Genomic DNA, 16,986 nt, shown 5'->3' with positions numbered 1-16,986 from the left:
TGTGTGTGTGTGTGTGTGTGTGTGTGTGTGTGTGTGTGTGTGTGTGTTTCCATTAAAAGAAAGGTTAAACTTTGTTAAAAAAGAAAAGTCTTTTTTCTACATATTGAACTCAGATTCCCAAGCACAACCATAACACTAATCATTTATTGAATGCTTACTGTGTGTCACGCATTGACCAAATGCTTTATGTACATTATTACCTTTACTTGTTACACTCCTAGTAGGTAGTAGAGTTATCCATATTATACAGAAGTTCCCCCAAACTTGCATAAAATCACAGAGGTAATCAGTGGTAGCAATGCCTGCTTTCAAACCCTCTGCTCTTACTTACTATGCTATTCTAACTCCAAGTGTGTTAGCATTGAAATATTACAATATTGCCATATTCTGACGGCTTTGAAGCCAAATGCCAATTCTAGGAGCCCAGGTTAGAGGTGTATTTTCTATAACTACATCTAGCTGGAAGACAAGTGTCATGTGACAGAAAATGAACAAAACTTGAAAAGTTTGGGTCTTGACTGTCTCATCCTAGCCTTTGACAGGTTCCTTAACTTCCCATATTCCATGTTTCCATCTCTGAAACGGTGATAACAATATTTCTTTTATTGGATTATATGAGATCCTGTGTAAATGTTCTGACACCACTTTTTAAAAAGCCTGCACGACACACAGCTTTCTAGGAGAGGGCACAATACAAAACAGTCCCAGCAAAACTGAGTGGCCTATTTGTTGGAGGACATAGAAAGGGCACAGAATGGATGGCGCTACACAGTACGGTTCTCACACACACCTCTTTGATGATGCTATTCCTGTAACCACAGATTCTCTCACGGTAGCCTGCGCACCCTGGGAAGCCTCCTGTCCCATTCTGGAATAGACAGGCGCAGCGGGAAGCCAACTGTCCCAGTTTCAGGTCAACTGCCTTTTTCTCTGCCTGACCCAGGGAACCGTAATAGCAGTCTGCTGCACACACTGAAGGGAGTTCTCAACATTTCCCCCTCTGGCTTGCAGCCTGGCGTGTCAGAAGCTGTGCAGCTCAAGTGTCCTCTCCCCATCCCCCTTTAGACGGAGCTAACTGAACGATTATGGTAAAGGACTCAGAACCCCATGGTGCCTCCGCCCCCAGAAAAGAATTTATTACCAGGTTTTTCACCCGGTTGTAACATTTTTATTCCCAAATAAAAAAAAGATTTTCAGATAATAATAAAGGCATCTACCATTTACTCCTATTTTAAAGCACCATTCATTTTGCCGGTACTTTTATCTCATTAGGACTTTAATCAGTCTTGCAAGACAGAAATTTTCTTCATTGTACAGACATGGGAGCAGAGGTGCAGAAAAGTGAAATAAAGTTACCTCTACACAAAGTTACCCAGAGGAAAACGGCAGAGGAGAGACTTCATGAAGTTGGGTCTGTCTGTCCACACAGACCAGACCGTGTTCACCCTCCACATGCTGCTCAGCAGCTGCCTGTCAGGCAGCCGGGGCGCCTACTAAGGTGCCAGCGAGCGTACTATGCAAACTCAGGTCCCGCGAGCTGAAGAGATGTAGACACGCGAAGTGTGTCATCAGTGTCATTAGAGGTTCACTTCAAAGTCGCGGCCAAATAAGTCCAACAGTTCCAATCTGGGTGATATAAAAGTATTGCTGGAACCTCTCTCTCCGGGTCTGCCAAGTGCTTTAGATCATGAACTGGGAACGGCTGTTTCTGTACACAGCACACATTATCCAAAGGCAGCAATGTGAGGCAAACTCAGTACTGTGCGGATGGATGTCATTTAGCAGATGCCAACAATCTAATTTCCTTAACAGATGATCATTCCATAATAACAGAACCTAACACAAATTATTTGCAAAACACGACATGAGCTCGGAAGCAGGACTGAACCATTAGATAGGGGCTTGCGCCCTGAGATTTTGTGTTTTTATAGTCCTTACAGATATCCCTATAAGGTAACATGACATGTGTTAGCCACCTGTGAAAGACGACAATTCTGAGGCCTAGACAAGTCTTATTATTGTCCATAGCTCTCTGGTAAAATATTAGATAATGTCCACTTTTTTTTTTTAACTTCTTCTTGTCTCAGGAAAAAAATTAAGTTTGAGGGCCGTTTCATTTTTTTCCTCCCCTGTAAGCGTGAGTTCTGAGGCCCTTTTGACTTGACAGGGGTCATACTGTTCAGCTTCTCTGGCCACAGAAACTCAAGGCCCCACCCTCAGCAACAGCCTCATACTTTTAAAATACCTGCTTTCATGGTTATATCTTGAAGGTAGGTTAAATGTGTCATGATAAGTATACTGGAAAAACACTAGAGGAACCACAAGTTTTAAGAAACAGGTACTTGGTCATAAGGTAAGAGACTTGGGTCCTTCACTCACTCACGTGATCTTGTTGTGCAAAGTACTTAGCCTCCCTTGCGTATCTAATGGTGACAATTATATCTATGCTCCCCGGATTGGCAGCTTCCTCTCCAGCATGCCTAACATTGCTTACCAGGTAGTGGAAAAGGTTCTGGAGTTTTCATTCCTACGTGAGAAAGAAATTTTCAGTGACTTGCAGTTTGTTCCAGTGAGTACAATTTCCAAACTCCTTCTCGTCTCATGAACTCAAGAGATACAAGCACCAAAGGTCCCACTGCACTGTAGTTTCTGGCTTTTTACTTAAAAGTTCTGGCTACATGAACCCTCACTGTGCAAATCCATGCCAAACTCAGAGGAGCCTTCTGCCATGGTGCCTCATTAAGTCTGCCTCTATGCCAGGAGAGTACTATGCTTAGTTACCTGGCGATCCTAGATGCTGAGATGTTATTAGCCAAAGCTAACAGTTAGCTTTTGCATGAAGTTGAAGTTTCTTTTGAGTACCTTTAGCTATAGAATCTAAGGCTGGACTGCATGCATCCAGGTCCCAGCAGCCTTGCCCTCAGCCATGCCCCCAGCAGAGCTAACTTTCCTGCTCCAGGAAGGCATGAACACTAGGGAGGAAAGGTACTTTTCTACTCTCTTCCCCAGCTAAATCTTTGTAGAATGACTGGTAGGCGGCAGTAAGCGAAATATTAATGAATAATAATCTCATGACAATATTCTCTTTAATACACAGGGGGATCCTTCTCTTCTCATACTTTGGCCAAGAAAGTAAACAAAGCTGTCTTACCAGGTATTTGGGTGGCTTCTTGGCTCTTCACACCTGGAGACAGAAATGAATATTGGTTAGTGTTAATCAACTATCTTGCATTGTTAATGCTCCCTTTGGTCTATACCTCCCCCATCTTCAATCCCACTCCCCTCCCAAAAAAAGGAAAAAGAAAACAGTAACAACAAAAACACCTTTCAATTGCTCTTCATTCTCTAACTGGACAAAGCCCAGACTCCTTATGGTGGAGTTCAAGAACTTCATTATCTGACCAACCTTATCTTCATAAGGCAGTCAGTCCCAGTACGTCGGTTTTTAAATGAAATAGTACTGGGTCTAAGACTCTGCTTGGTTTAGCTCTATTGTCATTATAGTTATTAGCTCTGTGATTGCGCAGGCTTAATCCCTCTGACCTTCACTTCCTTATTTACGCAAAAGAAATACCTTGTAGGTTTGTAGTAAGTGGTGATTAAAGGTGATACATTATAAAACTGTTCAGTACATTACTGCATGGAACATAATAATCTCTCAATAATTAGAGTCCCTCTGTTTTGACTTAACTTATTCCTCAAACTCTCCATGTCCAGTAACGTCCTTAGTTCTAGGAGTCCTCGTGCCTCCTTCTAATCTTGTAGCTAGTCTCTGAGAGTAAGTAGAAGATCACTTACCAGGTAAGACTGTGGACTCCTGGCTTTTCATTCCTGAAGATGAGAATAGGAAACATTTAGTGATAAACGCAGTAAGCTTGAAAATTTAACCTTATATTTATATAGCTATTTACAGTGGAAAACTCTAAAAGCTTTGAGAGATGACCCACTCTCAAAGCTGTTAGAGTTTGGGGGAAAAGGGAAAGAGATTTAACCCACTGGTGCCTAACTTACTGTGAGAACTATGGCTAGTGATCCAGGCACTCTCCTAGATTAAGCAAAATATCTCTTGTTGATTTTTTTTTAGACTCTGACCTACATTTGTCATGATTTATTTTTAAAAATGAAACTTTCATAATCCCAGATATCAGAGCTATTCAGTCTTAATATTTTGGTATATTTCCTGTCTCTTTGCTATATATATATATATATATATATATATGTACATGCTCATATACATTTTTTACTATTTTTCTCAGTTTTATTGAGATATAATTGACATAAAACACTGTATAAGTTTATGGTATACAGCATAATGACTTGAGTTACATATATTGTGACAGGATTACCACAATAAGTTTAATTAACATCCGGCATCTCATACAGATACCAAAAAAAAAAAAAAAAAGGAAAAAATGTTTTTTTTTCCTTGTGATGAGAACTCGTAGGATCTATTCTCTTAACAGCTTTCAAATACACCACACAGCTGTTAACTACAGTCATGTTGCACATTACATCCCCTGTACTTATTTATCTTATAACTGGAAGTTTGTACCGTTTGACATTTTAAAATAAATTTGATAGTATACTCCATATGCTGTTTTTATCCTATCTTTTAAAAAATTTTTATTGGAGTATAGTTGATTTACAATGTTCTAGTTTCAGGTGTACAGCAAAGTGAATCTGTTATATATATATACATATATCCACTCTTTTTTAGATTCTTTTCCCATATAGGCCATTACAGAGTACTGAGTAGAGTTTGTTTTTATCCTTTTTTTATTGTCACTGTATTATAAGTACTTTCTCATATCTTTAGATATTTTTCAAAAACATGGTTTTTAAATTGGTGAGTGTTTCATAGTACGGATATAATTTATTTAACAATACCCAACTGTTGGATACTAAGGTTATTTATAAATTTTGGCTACCATGACACTGCATAAACATTTCTGTACATATTTTGTACACAAATTTTTATGTTTATTCCCTTAGGACAAATATCTAAAAGTGTTATAGCTAGGTTAAAAGGTATGGACGTTTTTAAGGCTAGTGATACATACTATTGAAATTGTCCTCCAGAAAAGTTCCAACTTATAATCTCACCAGTAATTTATGAGAGTGTTTCTGTCCCAGCACCCTTGAAGAATATCATTTTTAAGAAAGACAAAAAAAATTGGGGAATGAGTCATACTTTGGAATATACTAAATAATCAGACGGATATAGCTAATAGCATTTGTTACTCAGATTGCTAGAAACAGAAATATATATACATATATAAAATCATTTTAATTTAGGAAAAAATGCCATTTTTTATGCTCCTGATGAACACCCTAGGTTACAGAGTTTGTGGAATAATTAGTCACACCTTCCTCTATCCATGTAACAGCTAGCCTAAAGCAGAAGATAGTAAATTCTCTAGAACTAGTTTCTTATGTCATGTCTCTAACTGCTCCGCTGGGATGACCTATGGATTGTTAGATAGGAGACAGACAGAGCTGCTGGGTCGTCCTTATAAAGAAGGATATCTGGAACTCAGGAGCGTCTCTTATATACCAAACTAGTAAGCTAATGTGGGTTCTGCCTTCTTTCCACTTTTCCTTACCATGCCCACCTACTCCCACCCTCAGGAAGCTGTCTTACAAATGTAAGCCCCTAGAGTTTATGAAAATGTCTTACCAGGGTCTTCAAGTTTCTGGTTTTTCACACCTAAGTTACAAAAAGAAACTTACCAGTTTTAATGATAGAACAAAGTAATTGGGAGTTACCACAGTTGGAGCAGAACTATTTTCAGGTAATTATGGCCATAAAGATGCACCTGATATATCCAGTAAGCTAATGCTACTAAATTTAAGTGTCAGCCACACTCTAAATGCACCTTGGCTAATTGGGCTGGAACATTCCTCTGGACCCTCCTACTAAGAGAAACTGTTATACACAGTAAGTCTCCTAGCGATCTCCACAAGCCAGAAAAATGTCTGTCTTGAAGAGTCAGCTGAAGTCCCTGTGAAGTGACCAGTAAAACTTGTGGCTGCCCTGCCAATAAGAAGTGTTACTAAGCAAGTCCTCAGGGGCATGAAATGCTTCACACAAGGACAGGAAATATCTTGCAAACGTCAGGTAAACTGCATACTTAAGGGAAGGCCAGATACTTTTCTCTCTTCAATAAAGAAAAACTTATTGTAGCTACATGGGCCAAATACATAACAAGGAACTTAAATGCAAAGAAGTGATTTGGGTCATATCACCGTAAGTGGAAACTTAGGGGCTGGGGAAAGCGTCTAATCACCCAGATGTTTTAGTCAAACGATACCAAACATCACCTTACTTGAAAAAGGCAAATGACTAACTTTTTCTACTTTCATCTGGTTGTTTGGTGTCACACAGGCTAATCTCAATGACTGAGAATAGAGCTATACATAAGAGGCCTCAGACCTGGTCAAGAGTGCCTAGCCCTTCAGGTCCGCCCAGTCTTATTCCCTAGAATGGTTCCATATGGTTCAGATCTCCAGAGAGCCAACTCTCTCAGTTGCAAGGGGGTAAATTTCCCCAGAATGGATTCTTTTTTCCGCCGCATATCTGCCAGGTTACTCCTTCATATGCGCAAAGTACTCTTTTTTGTCAGCTAAGAATTGAATTTGCTGAACAGGAAAGAGCTGTTAAACATCCATTATTTTTAAAAATAGAGCATACTTACCAGAGTTGTAGACACTGATGTGTTGAAAATATTCTGAAATACAAACATGTTTTCATTACATAGTACTATACTTAGATGTGAATGTCAGGTTCGGTCAAGATACAGGCAAAATATGGCAATATGAGAAATATAAAATTCCAGTCTCAAAAATAAATGGATAAAGATTCATTTTAATTACTTTAAGAAGAATTCAAAGGAAAACTAGCCAGGAAGACAGCTAGAAATGGACCCTTATTTTCAAGCTATTTAAATAAATCTTCAAAAGGATCCACCCAAAGCATGCATCAGTCCAAGGCATTTCCTGTCAACTTTGGTTCAGATCTTTTGAGCCTAATTTGATAATGTTGTTCCTGACTACTCTTAGAATTCCTGTTTACCTTCCCAAATCTTCTCCATGGTCCTCTAAGAGAGACTATTTTTGTTATATTCTCCATTTTTCCCTGAGGAAGAGGAAACAGACCACATTACCGTTCTGTCCCCCCAGTCTTTCCCCTGATGAGGGAAGGAATCCTTCATCAGTCTCCCAAATATTACTTCCCAAGATGTCAAAACAAAGGAATACAAGCCTAACTCTGTGCATAGGAGTCATGTAGGGGTATTCAGGAGTCAAAGTCCTGTAATGATAGGCTAGGGTCAGAGTGGCATGGTCCCTGCCTGCCCAAGGCAAATGCAATGCTTGAGAGAACAGCCACAGGCAAGGCTGGGATAGGCTTAGGGTGGGGTCCTGTACCCTCCCCCTGAAAAGGTAGTAGCAGTAGCACAACTCAGCCTTGAGAAGACAATGGCTGACAGTACGACAGTACAGTGGGGTGGCTCTGACCTATTCCTCTGAGAAATAACACTGATAAAATTCCCATTGCAGAGATAATACTCTAGAGCATATCTTACCCATGTTCTCAACACAATTTGCAGTTTTTAGTCCTGAAACATAAAGATAAAGTTTTATTAGTTAGACACAATCTACCTTAGTAAAGATTTCAAATTGGTCTGTGCCTATTGGTAATCTAATCTGTCAGCTCCTAGTCTATCAGACTCATAATTTAGTGGGAAGCAAATTACATTTTTGTATTCATAGTCCAGTCACCAAAGAGCAGTAGCTCTAGATAAAACATCTAACTTTTCTGGAATTCAGTTCCCTTATGTGTATCTTTTATTGGGAGATTGCTTCAAATGACCTCCAGAGTCCCATCCAAAGCTAACACTTCATTTATTTATGTATTTATTTTTAATAGAACTTTATTGGAGTGTAATTGCTTCACAATACTGTGTTAGTTTCTGCTGTATAACAAAGTGAAAAGCTATACATATACATATTCCCCATATCCCCTCCCTCTTGAACCTCCCTCCCACCCTCCCTATCCCACCCCTCTAGGTCATCACAGAGCACCGAGCTGATATCCCTGTGCTATGCTGCTGCTTCCCACTAGCTAACTATTTTACATTTGGTAGTGTATATATGTCGATGCTACTCTCACTTCACCCCAGCTTCCCCCTCTCACCCTGTGCCCTCAAGTCCATTCTCTATGTCTACATCTTTATTCCTGCCCTGCAACTAGGTTCACCAGTACCAATTTTTTTTTGGATTCCATACATATGTGTTAGCATACGATATTTGTTTTTGTCTTTCTGACTTACTTCACTCTGTATGACAGACTATAGGTCTATCCATCTCACTACAAATAACTCAATTTTGCTCCTTTTTATGACTGAGTAACATTCCATTGTATATATGTGCCACATCTTCTTTATCCATTCATCTGTCAATGGACATTTTCGTAGGCTCCATGCCTTGGCTATTGTAAATAGTGCTGCAATGAACATTTTGGTACATGACTCTTTTTGAATTACGGTTTTCTCAGGGTATATGTCCAGTAGTGGGATTGCTGGGTCACATGGTAGTTCTATTTTTAGTTTTTTAAGGAACCTCCATACTGTTTTCTAGTAGGTTTCTGGTGGCATCTTTAGGATTCTCTATGTATAGTATCCTGTCATCCGTAAACAGTGACAGTTTGCTACTTCTTTTCCAATTTGTATTCTTTTACTTCTTTTTCTTCTCTTATGGCCATGGCTAGGACTTCCAAAACTATGTTGAATAAGAGTGGTGAGAGTGGACATCCTTGTCTTGTTCCTGATCTTAGAGGAAATGCTTTCAGTTTTTCACCACTGAATATGATGCTTGCTGTGGATTTGCCATATATGGCCTTTTTATGTTGAGGTAGGTTCCCTCTATGCCCATTTTCTGGAGAGTTTTTATCATAAATGGGTGTTGAGTTTTGTCAAAAGCGTTTTCTGCATCTATTGAGATGATCATATGGTTTTTATTCCTTAATTTGTTATGGTGGTGTATCACATTGATTTATTGGCGTATATTGAAGAATCCTTGCATCCCTGGGATAAATCCCACTTGATCATGGTGTACGATCCTTTTAATATATTGTTGGATTCTGTTTGCTAGTATGTTGCTCAGGATTTTTGCATCTATGTTCATCAGTGATATTGGTCTATAATTTTCTTCTTTTGTGATATCTTTGTCTGGTTTTGGTATCAGGGTGATGGTGATTTCGTAGAATGAATTTGGGAGTGTTTCTCCCTCTGCAATTTTTTGGAAGAGTTTGAGAAGGATCAAACTCTTGAGAAGGATCAGTGTTAGCTCTTCTCTAAATGTTTGGTAGAATTCACCTGTGAAGCCATCTGGTCCTGGACTTTTGTTTGTTGGAAGAGCTTTAATTACCATTTCAATTTCATTACTTGTGATTGATCTGTTTATATTTTCTAATTCTTCCTGGTTCAGTCTTGGAAAATTGTATCTTTCTAAGAATTTGTCCATTTCTTCGTGGCTGTCCATTTTATTGGCATATAGTTGTTTGTAGTAGTCTCTTATAATCCTTTGTATTTCTGCAGTGTCAGTTGTGATTTCTCCTTTTTCATTTCTAATTTTATTGATTTGCATCCTGTTTTTTTCTTGATGAGGCTGGCTAAGGGTTTATCAATTTTGTTTATCTTCTCAAAGATTTTAGATTTTAGTTTTATTGATCTTTGCTATTGTTTTCTTCGTTTCTATTTCATTTATTTCTGCTCTGATCTTTATGATTTATTTCCTTCTACTGACTTTGGGTTTTCTTTGTTCTTCTTTCTCTAGATGTTTTAAGTGTAGGGTTAGATTGTTTATTTGAGATTTTTCTTGTTTCTTGAGGTGAGATTGAATGGCTATAAACTTCCCTCTTAGAACTGCTTTGGCTGCATCCTGTAGGTTTTGGGTCGTCGTATTTTCATTGTCATTTGATTCTATGTATTTTTTTATTCCTTCTTTGACTTCTTCACTGATCTCTTGGTTGTTTAGCCTCCATGTATTTGTGTTTTTTACAGTTTTTTTCCTGTAATTGATTTCCAATCTCATAGCGTTGTGGTCAGAAAAGATGCTTGATACAATTTCAATTTTCTTAAATTTACGGAGGCTTGATTTGTGACCCAAGATGTGATCTATCCTGGAGAATGTTCCATGAGCATTTGAGAAGAAAGTGTATTCTGCCACTTTCGGGTGGAACGTTCTATAGATATCAATTAAATCTATCTGGTCTATTGTGTCATTTAAAGCTTGAGTTTCCTTACTTATTTTCTGTTTGGGTGATCTGTCCATTGGTGTAAGTAGCATGTTAAAGTCCCCTACTATTATTGTGTTACTGTTGATTTCTCCTTTCATGGTTGTTAGCATTTGCCTCATGTATTGAGGTGCTCCTATGTTGGGTGAATAAATATTTACAATTGTTATATCTTCTTCTTGGATTGACCCTTTGACTGTTAGGTAGTGTCCCTCCTTATCTCTTGTAACAGTCTTTATTTTAAAGTCTATTTTATCTGATACGAGTACTGCTACTCCAGCTGTCTTTTGATTTCCATTTGCATGGAATATCTTTTCCCATCCCTTCACTTTCAGTCTGTATGTGTCCCTAGGTCTGAAGTGGATCTCTTATAGACAGCATATATATAGGTCTTGTTTTTGTACCCATTCAGCCAGTCTGTGTCTTTTGGTTGGGGCATTTAATCCACTTACATTCAAGGTTATTATCAATATGTATGTTCTTATTACCATTTTCTTAATTGTTCTGGGTTTGGTTTTGTGGGTCTTTTTCTTCTCTTGTGTTTCCCGCCTAGAGAAGTTTCTTTGGTGGTGCTGAATTCTCTTAGCTTTTGCTTGTCTGAGAAGTTTCTGATTTCTCCTTTGAATCCGAATGAGATCCTTGCTGGGTAGAGTAATCTTGGTTGTAGGTTTGTCTCTTTCATCACTTTAAGTATATCCTGCCACTCCCTCTGGCCTGTAGAGTTTCTGCTGAAAAATCAGCTGATAACCTTATGGGGATTCCTTTGTATGTTATTTTTTTTGTTTTTCCCTTGCTGCTTTTAATATTTTTTCTTTGAATTTAATTTTTGTTAGTTTGATTAATATGTGTCTTGGTGTGCTTCTCCTAGGGTTCATCCTGTATGGGACTCTCTGTGCTTCCTGGACTTGGGTGACTATTTCCTTTCCCACGTTAGGGAAGTTTTCCACTATAATTTCTTCAAATATTTTCTCAGACCCTTTCTTTTTCTCTTCTTCTTCTGGGACCCCTATACTTTGCATGTTGGTGCGTTTATTGTTTTCCCAGAGGTCTCTGAGATTGTCTTCAATTCTCTTCATTCTTTTTTCTTTATTCTGCTCTTTGGTAGTTATTTCCACCGTTTTGTCCTCCAGCTCACTTATTCATTCTCCTGCCTCTGTTATTCTGTTATTGATTCCTTCTAGTGTATTTTTCATTTCAGTTACCGTGTTGTTCATCATTGTTTGTTTGTTCTTCTAGATTTTGTTAAACATTTCTTGTATTTTCTCAATAGCCTCCATTCTATTTCCGAGATTCTGGATCATCTTTACTATCATTACTCTGAATTCTTTTTCAGGTAGATTGCCTATTTCCTCTTCATTTATTTGGTCTTGTAGGTTTTCACCTTGCTCCTTCATCTGTGACTATTTTTTGCCATCTTTTTTTTTTTTTTTTTTTAAATGAGTGTGATTGTGTTCCTGTCTTACTGGTTGTATGGCCTGAGGCTTCCAACACTGGAGTTTGTAGGCTGTTGCGTAGAGCTGTGTCTTGGTGCTGAGATGAGGACCTCCGTGAGACCTCACTCTGATGAATATTCTCTGAGGTGTCTGAGGTTTCTGTTATCCCAGTGGTCAGGACTCAGAGCTCCCACCACAGGAGCTGTTGCCCAACCCCCAGCTCATGAACCGAGATCCCACAAGCCACGTGGGGTGGCAAAAAAAAAAAAAAAAGAGAACAGTAGCAAAGTAAAAAATAAAATTAGACTAGGAAACTAACAGATATGTTAGAAATAATATAAAAATTAAAATATAGATGAAACACCAACCAGAAGGTACAACAGTGCCACAATAGTAAAAGAGGGGAGGAGGGAAAAGAAGAAAAAAGCAAAAAAAAAAGGGGTGTAAACGCCTTGACTCTGGAGGGTGGGGTCTAAGCAAGGGCAAGGTTTGGGTGTTGGGTGGGGCCAGTGCTCAGGACCCACAGGGCTGGAAAAGGCCCTGGGGTCTGTAGGAGGTGGGGCTTAGGCTCAAAGGAACAGAAGGGGACCAGGTGTGCCCCCCACCCCTGGTCTCAGAGGGTGGGGGACCTCACCTGGGAGCCCAGCAGGTTTCCTGGGCTTGAGTGAGAGGGACAAACGCCTTCCTCTCCTCTCCCGCTCCTCTGGTCCTGGAGGTCCCCTCCTGCCTGCCTCTCCTGATCTCCCCGGCCTCCTTCCTATGCCCCCAGGACCAATGCAGCCGGGGGCGGGGGGGGGGCTTGGAGGGCAGGGGACTGGCCTGGGAGCTCAGCAGGCTCCTCGGGCCTGAGTGGGTGGGCAATTGCCCTCTGCTCCTCTCCCAGTCCTCCTGGAGGGCCCCTCTGCCTGCCTCTCCTGATCTCCCTGGCCTCAGGGGCGCCAATCTGGCCTCCACTTCTCCTCCCCCCTCAGTCCCCCCACGTCCTACCTGTTCACTTGGGGGTTCCTCCCATCTCCTTGGCCATCAGGGTCCCCCATCCGCGGCCAGCAGGCGCCCTAGTTGTGGGGAGACCTAACTCGGCATCTTCCCACACTGCCATCTTGACTCTGCCCCCACAAGCTAACACTTTATGATTATATGATTAGTCTGAAAAAATTAGGAGAAAATTTATCTGTCTGTTTAACGAATGCTCTCTTCAGATACGAAATGTCCTCCTCAACAGTTAACCTAACCCTTTACTATGGCTTGCTAGCAACCAGGGTGGAGAGAGTCTGGTGCTGACAGCTTCCACCTTGCTGCACTTCCCAGCCTGAAAGGCCTGCTGGGTGGGGCTGCTAGTATTTGCAGTGGCTAGGCACTGAAACTCAGGGAGATGGACCCTGGGAGAGGACTCTGTGTAGCTGTGCAGAACAGCCCAGAGGGCCTGGGGTGTGATCTGGGCCAAACCAGAGCTCATTGTCAGCGTGCATGGCAGGGCTTGGCTCCAGCAGTCGTCTCTGTTGGTGTGCACAGTAGGTGACAGGCAGCATCAGAGAATCACACGTGAGGAGTACTCAGATGTTCCTTTCCTGGCAGAAGGGCTCCAGTTCTGCCCACCTCACACAGCAGCTTGGAGCCGGATTTGGGGCAGAGAGGTCCTAGGAGAGCCCTACCATAGAGGCAGCCCCAGGCCCAGGTGGCAACGCAATCACCTCGATTCCTGCAGTCACAACACCCCAGCCCCCAGCACCAGCCTAGTACTAGGCAAGAAAGGGATGGGACTCCATGGAGCAAAGGGGAGGCCCCACCCAAATCCAGTGCAGGCTCTGGTCACCACAACACCAATCACATGCCCTGTCAAGGGGCTAACGCTCTGAGGAAAGATGTGGCTAGCATCCATACCAAAAGCAGCCATTGCACCAAAATTATTGGACTCATACAGTCTACTCGGGAATGCTCCCACATCAAAAACAGCCCTTCAAGACCACAGTAGATAACTGTTTCTCCTAAATTTATAGAGACACAAATTTAAGTAAAATTTAAAAAGCACAGGAACTGGTCCCAGTTAAAAAAACAAGAGAGGGGCTTCCCTGGTGGCACAGCAGTTAAGAATCCACCTGCCAATGCAGGGGACACAGGTTCGAGCCCTGGTCCAGGAAGATCCCACATGCGGCGGAGCAACTAAGTCCGTGCACCACAACTACTTAGCCTGCGCTCTAGAACCCACGAACCGCAGTTACTGAGCCAGCGCGCCACTACTACTGAAGCCCACGCACCTAGAGCCCATGCTCAGCAACAAGAGAAGCCACCACAATGAGAAGCCTGCACACTGCAACTAGAGAAAGCCTGCGTGCAGCAATGAAGACCCAATGAAGCCAACAATAAATAAATTAAATAAATAATTTTTTTAAGTTATAAAAATTTTTAAATAAATTAAAAAACGAGAGAAATTCTCTGAAAGAACAAAGAATGAAACAGACCTCTCCACTCTACTTGACCCTGAGTTCAAAAAGGAGGTAGTAAAAATGCTAAATGAATTAAGAACGATTATTGATAGAAATGCAGAATCACTGTAACAAGGAATTAGAAACTATAAAGAGGAGCCAATCAAAAACAACTCAATTACCAAGATAAAAACCAATCTAGAAGCAATGAATAGCACACTAAATAATGTAGAAGAACGAATAAGTGATCTGGAAGATAGAATAATGGAAATCACCCAATCAGAACAAAAGACAGAAAGACAAATGAAAAAAAAAATGAAAGCAATATACGAGGTCTATGGGATGATATAAAACGTGCCAAATTTAAGGTCCCACAAGCTGCATGGCAAGGCCAAAAAATATATATATATATTTGAAGAAATTATGGCTGAAACCTTCCCAAACCTAAAGAAGGAAACAGATATCTAGGTACAGGAAGCATAGAGGGTCCCAAATAAGATGAACCTAAACAGATCAACACCAAGACATATTATAATTAAAATGGAAAAAGTTCAAGATAAAGAGAGGAATCTAAAGGCAGCAAAAAAGAAACAAAGAGTCAGTTACAAAGGAACCCCCATAAAGCTCTTAGCTAATTTCTCTGCAGAAACACTGTTAAACAAAGTCATGAAAGGGAAAAATCTGCAACCTAGGATACTCTACCCAGCAAGACTATCCTTTAGGCTAGAAGAAGAGATAAAGGATGTCTCAGACAAGCAGAAACTAAAAGAATACAGCAATACTAAACCTAACCTAAAAGAAATATTGAAAGGTCTTCTCTAAATAGAAAAGAATCAAGAATCTATAAGAAAGGGAAAGTCACAATAGGAATGGCAAATGTATAAAAGGATTGAAGACCACTTAAATAAGCCAGTACACAGATTAAAAAAAATCAGAAAAACTTTGTAAAAGTGTTTATAACTACAATTAACAGCAAAAACATAAACATTAAGATGTAAAACAGGACATCAAAATCATGAAATATGGGGGAGGGGATTAAAATTGTAGATCTTTTAGAATGTGTTTGAACTTATATGACTACCAGTCTAAAGTAAGTAGTTATGGGTTAACATACTTGAAAACAAGGGTAACCACAAGTCAAAACCATACGATAGATTCACCAAAAACAAAAAGAAAGCAGTTCAAGCATAATACAAAAGAAAACCACAAAAAGAAAAACAAAAAGAAGAAATGAACAAGTAAGAACTACAAAATCACCTTGAAAACAAGGTTTAAAATGGCAATAAACACATATTTGTCAATAATTACTTTAAATGTCAATGGACTAAATGCTCCAATCAAAAGACACAGAATGGCAGATTAAAAAAAGAAAAAGAACCTACGATATGCTGCTTACAAGAGACTCACTTTAGGGCAAAAGACATACATAGATTGAAAGTGAGGGGATGGAAAAAGGTATTTCATGCAAATGAAAACAACAAGAAAGTGGGGGTAGCAATATCCATATCAGACACTACAGACTAAAACAAAGTCCATAAGGAAAAACAAAGAAGGACACTATATAATGATAAAGGGATCAATACAAGAAGAGGATATTACACTCATTAGCATATTCACCCAGTACAGAAGCACCTAGATATATAAAACAAATACGAACAGACATAGAAGGAGAAACTGACAGGAATACAGTAATCGTAAGAGACTTTAACACTCTACTGACGTCAACAGACAGATATTCCAGGTGAAATTAACAAGGCAACAAAGATTCTAAATGACACAATAGACCAGTTGAATTTAATTGATATCTACAGGACATTACATCCAAAAAACCCAGAATGCACCTTCTTTGCAAGGGTGCATGGACCATTCTCTAGAACAGACCACATACTAGGACACAAAACAAGCCTCAACAATTTTAAGAGGATAGAAATTATTTCAAGCATCTTTTCTGACCACCACAGTATGAAACTAGAAATCAACCACGAAAAGAAAAAAAAGGTAGAAACCGATCACATGGAGACTAAACAACATGCTACTAAAAAGAACAATGGGTTGATGATGAATTCAAAGAGGAAATCAGAGAACACCTTGAAACAAAATGACAATGAAAATACAGCCTTACAAAATCTATGGGATATAGCAAAAAGCAGTTCTAAGAGAGAAGGTAATAGCAATACAGGCCTTCCTTAAGAAACAAGTCTCAAATAAACAAACTGTCACCTAAAAGAATTAGAAAAAGACCAAACAAAACCCAAAGTCAGCAGAAGGAAGGAAATAATAAAGATCAGAGAGGAACTAAATAAAAATAGAGATAAAAAAACAATAGAAAAGATCAATAAAACCAAGAGTTGGTGTTTTTAAAAGATAAATGAAATTGACAAACCTCTGGCCAGGCTCACCAAGAAGAAAAGAAGGAGGACCCAAATAAACAAAATAAGAAATGAAAGAGGAGAAATAACAACCAATAGTGCAGAAATACAAAAAATCATAAGAGAATACTATGAACAGTTATATGCCAACAAATTGGACAACTTAGAAGAAATGGAAAAGTTTCTAGAAACATATATCCTGCCAAAATTGAGTCAAAAAGAAAGATAATTTGAACACACCAATCATTAGAAGTGAAATAAAATCCATAATTTAAAAATTCCCTGCAAACAGAAGTCTAGGAATGGACGGCTTCAGTGGGGAATTCTACCAAACATATAAAGAAGAACTTACACCTATCCTTCTCAAACTACTCCAAGAGACTGAAGAGGAGGGAATGCTCCCAAATTCTTATGAAGCCACCATCACCCTGATACCAAAACCAGACAAAAACACTACAAAAAATGAA

General features: G+C 39.6%; 1 protein-coding gene across 1 annotated transcript in view; it reads right to left on the bottom strand.

The window, feature by feature from the left end:
* ART3 (ADP-ribosyltransferase 3 (inactive)) overlaps positions 1 to 16,986 on the bottom strand; it is a 35,987-nt gene that overhangs the window by 3,457 nt on the left and 15,544 nt on the right. Inside the window, exons 3-9 of the mRNA XM_027087474.1 lie at positions 7,584 to 7,616; positions 6,696 to 6,728; positions 5,678 to 5,707; positions 3,799 to 3,831; positions 3,152 to 3,184; positions 2,497 to 2,527; positions 1,142 to 1,176 (exon numbers count right to left, since the gene is read on the bottom strand). Coding sequence (XP_026943275.1) covers positions 1,142 to 1,176; positions 2,497 to 2,527; positions 3,152 to 3,184; positions 3,799 to 3,831; positions 5,678 to 5,707; positions 6,696 to 6,728; positions 7,584 to 7,616 — 228 coding nt within the window. The remainder of the gene's footprint in view (positions 1 to 1,141; positions 1,177 to 2,496; positions 2,528 to 3,151; positions 3,185 to 3,798; positions 3,832 to 5,677; positions 5,708 to 6,695; positions 6,729 to 7,583; positions 7,617 to 16,986) is intronic.

Source organism: Aethalodelphis obliquidens, unplaced genomic scaffold, assembly GCF_003676395.1.
Source record: "Aethalodelphis obliquidens isolate GAN/ISIS:26980383/991018 unplaced genomic scaffold, ASM367639v1 scaffold59, whole genome shotgun sequence".
NCBI lineage: Eukaryota > Metazoa > Chordata > Mammalia > Artiodactyla > Delphinidae > Aethalodelphis > Aethalodelphis obliquidens.
This window is presented reverse-complemented; position numbering and strand designations above follow the sequence as displayed.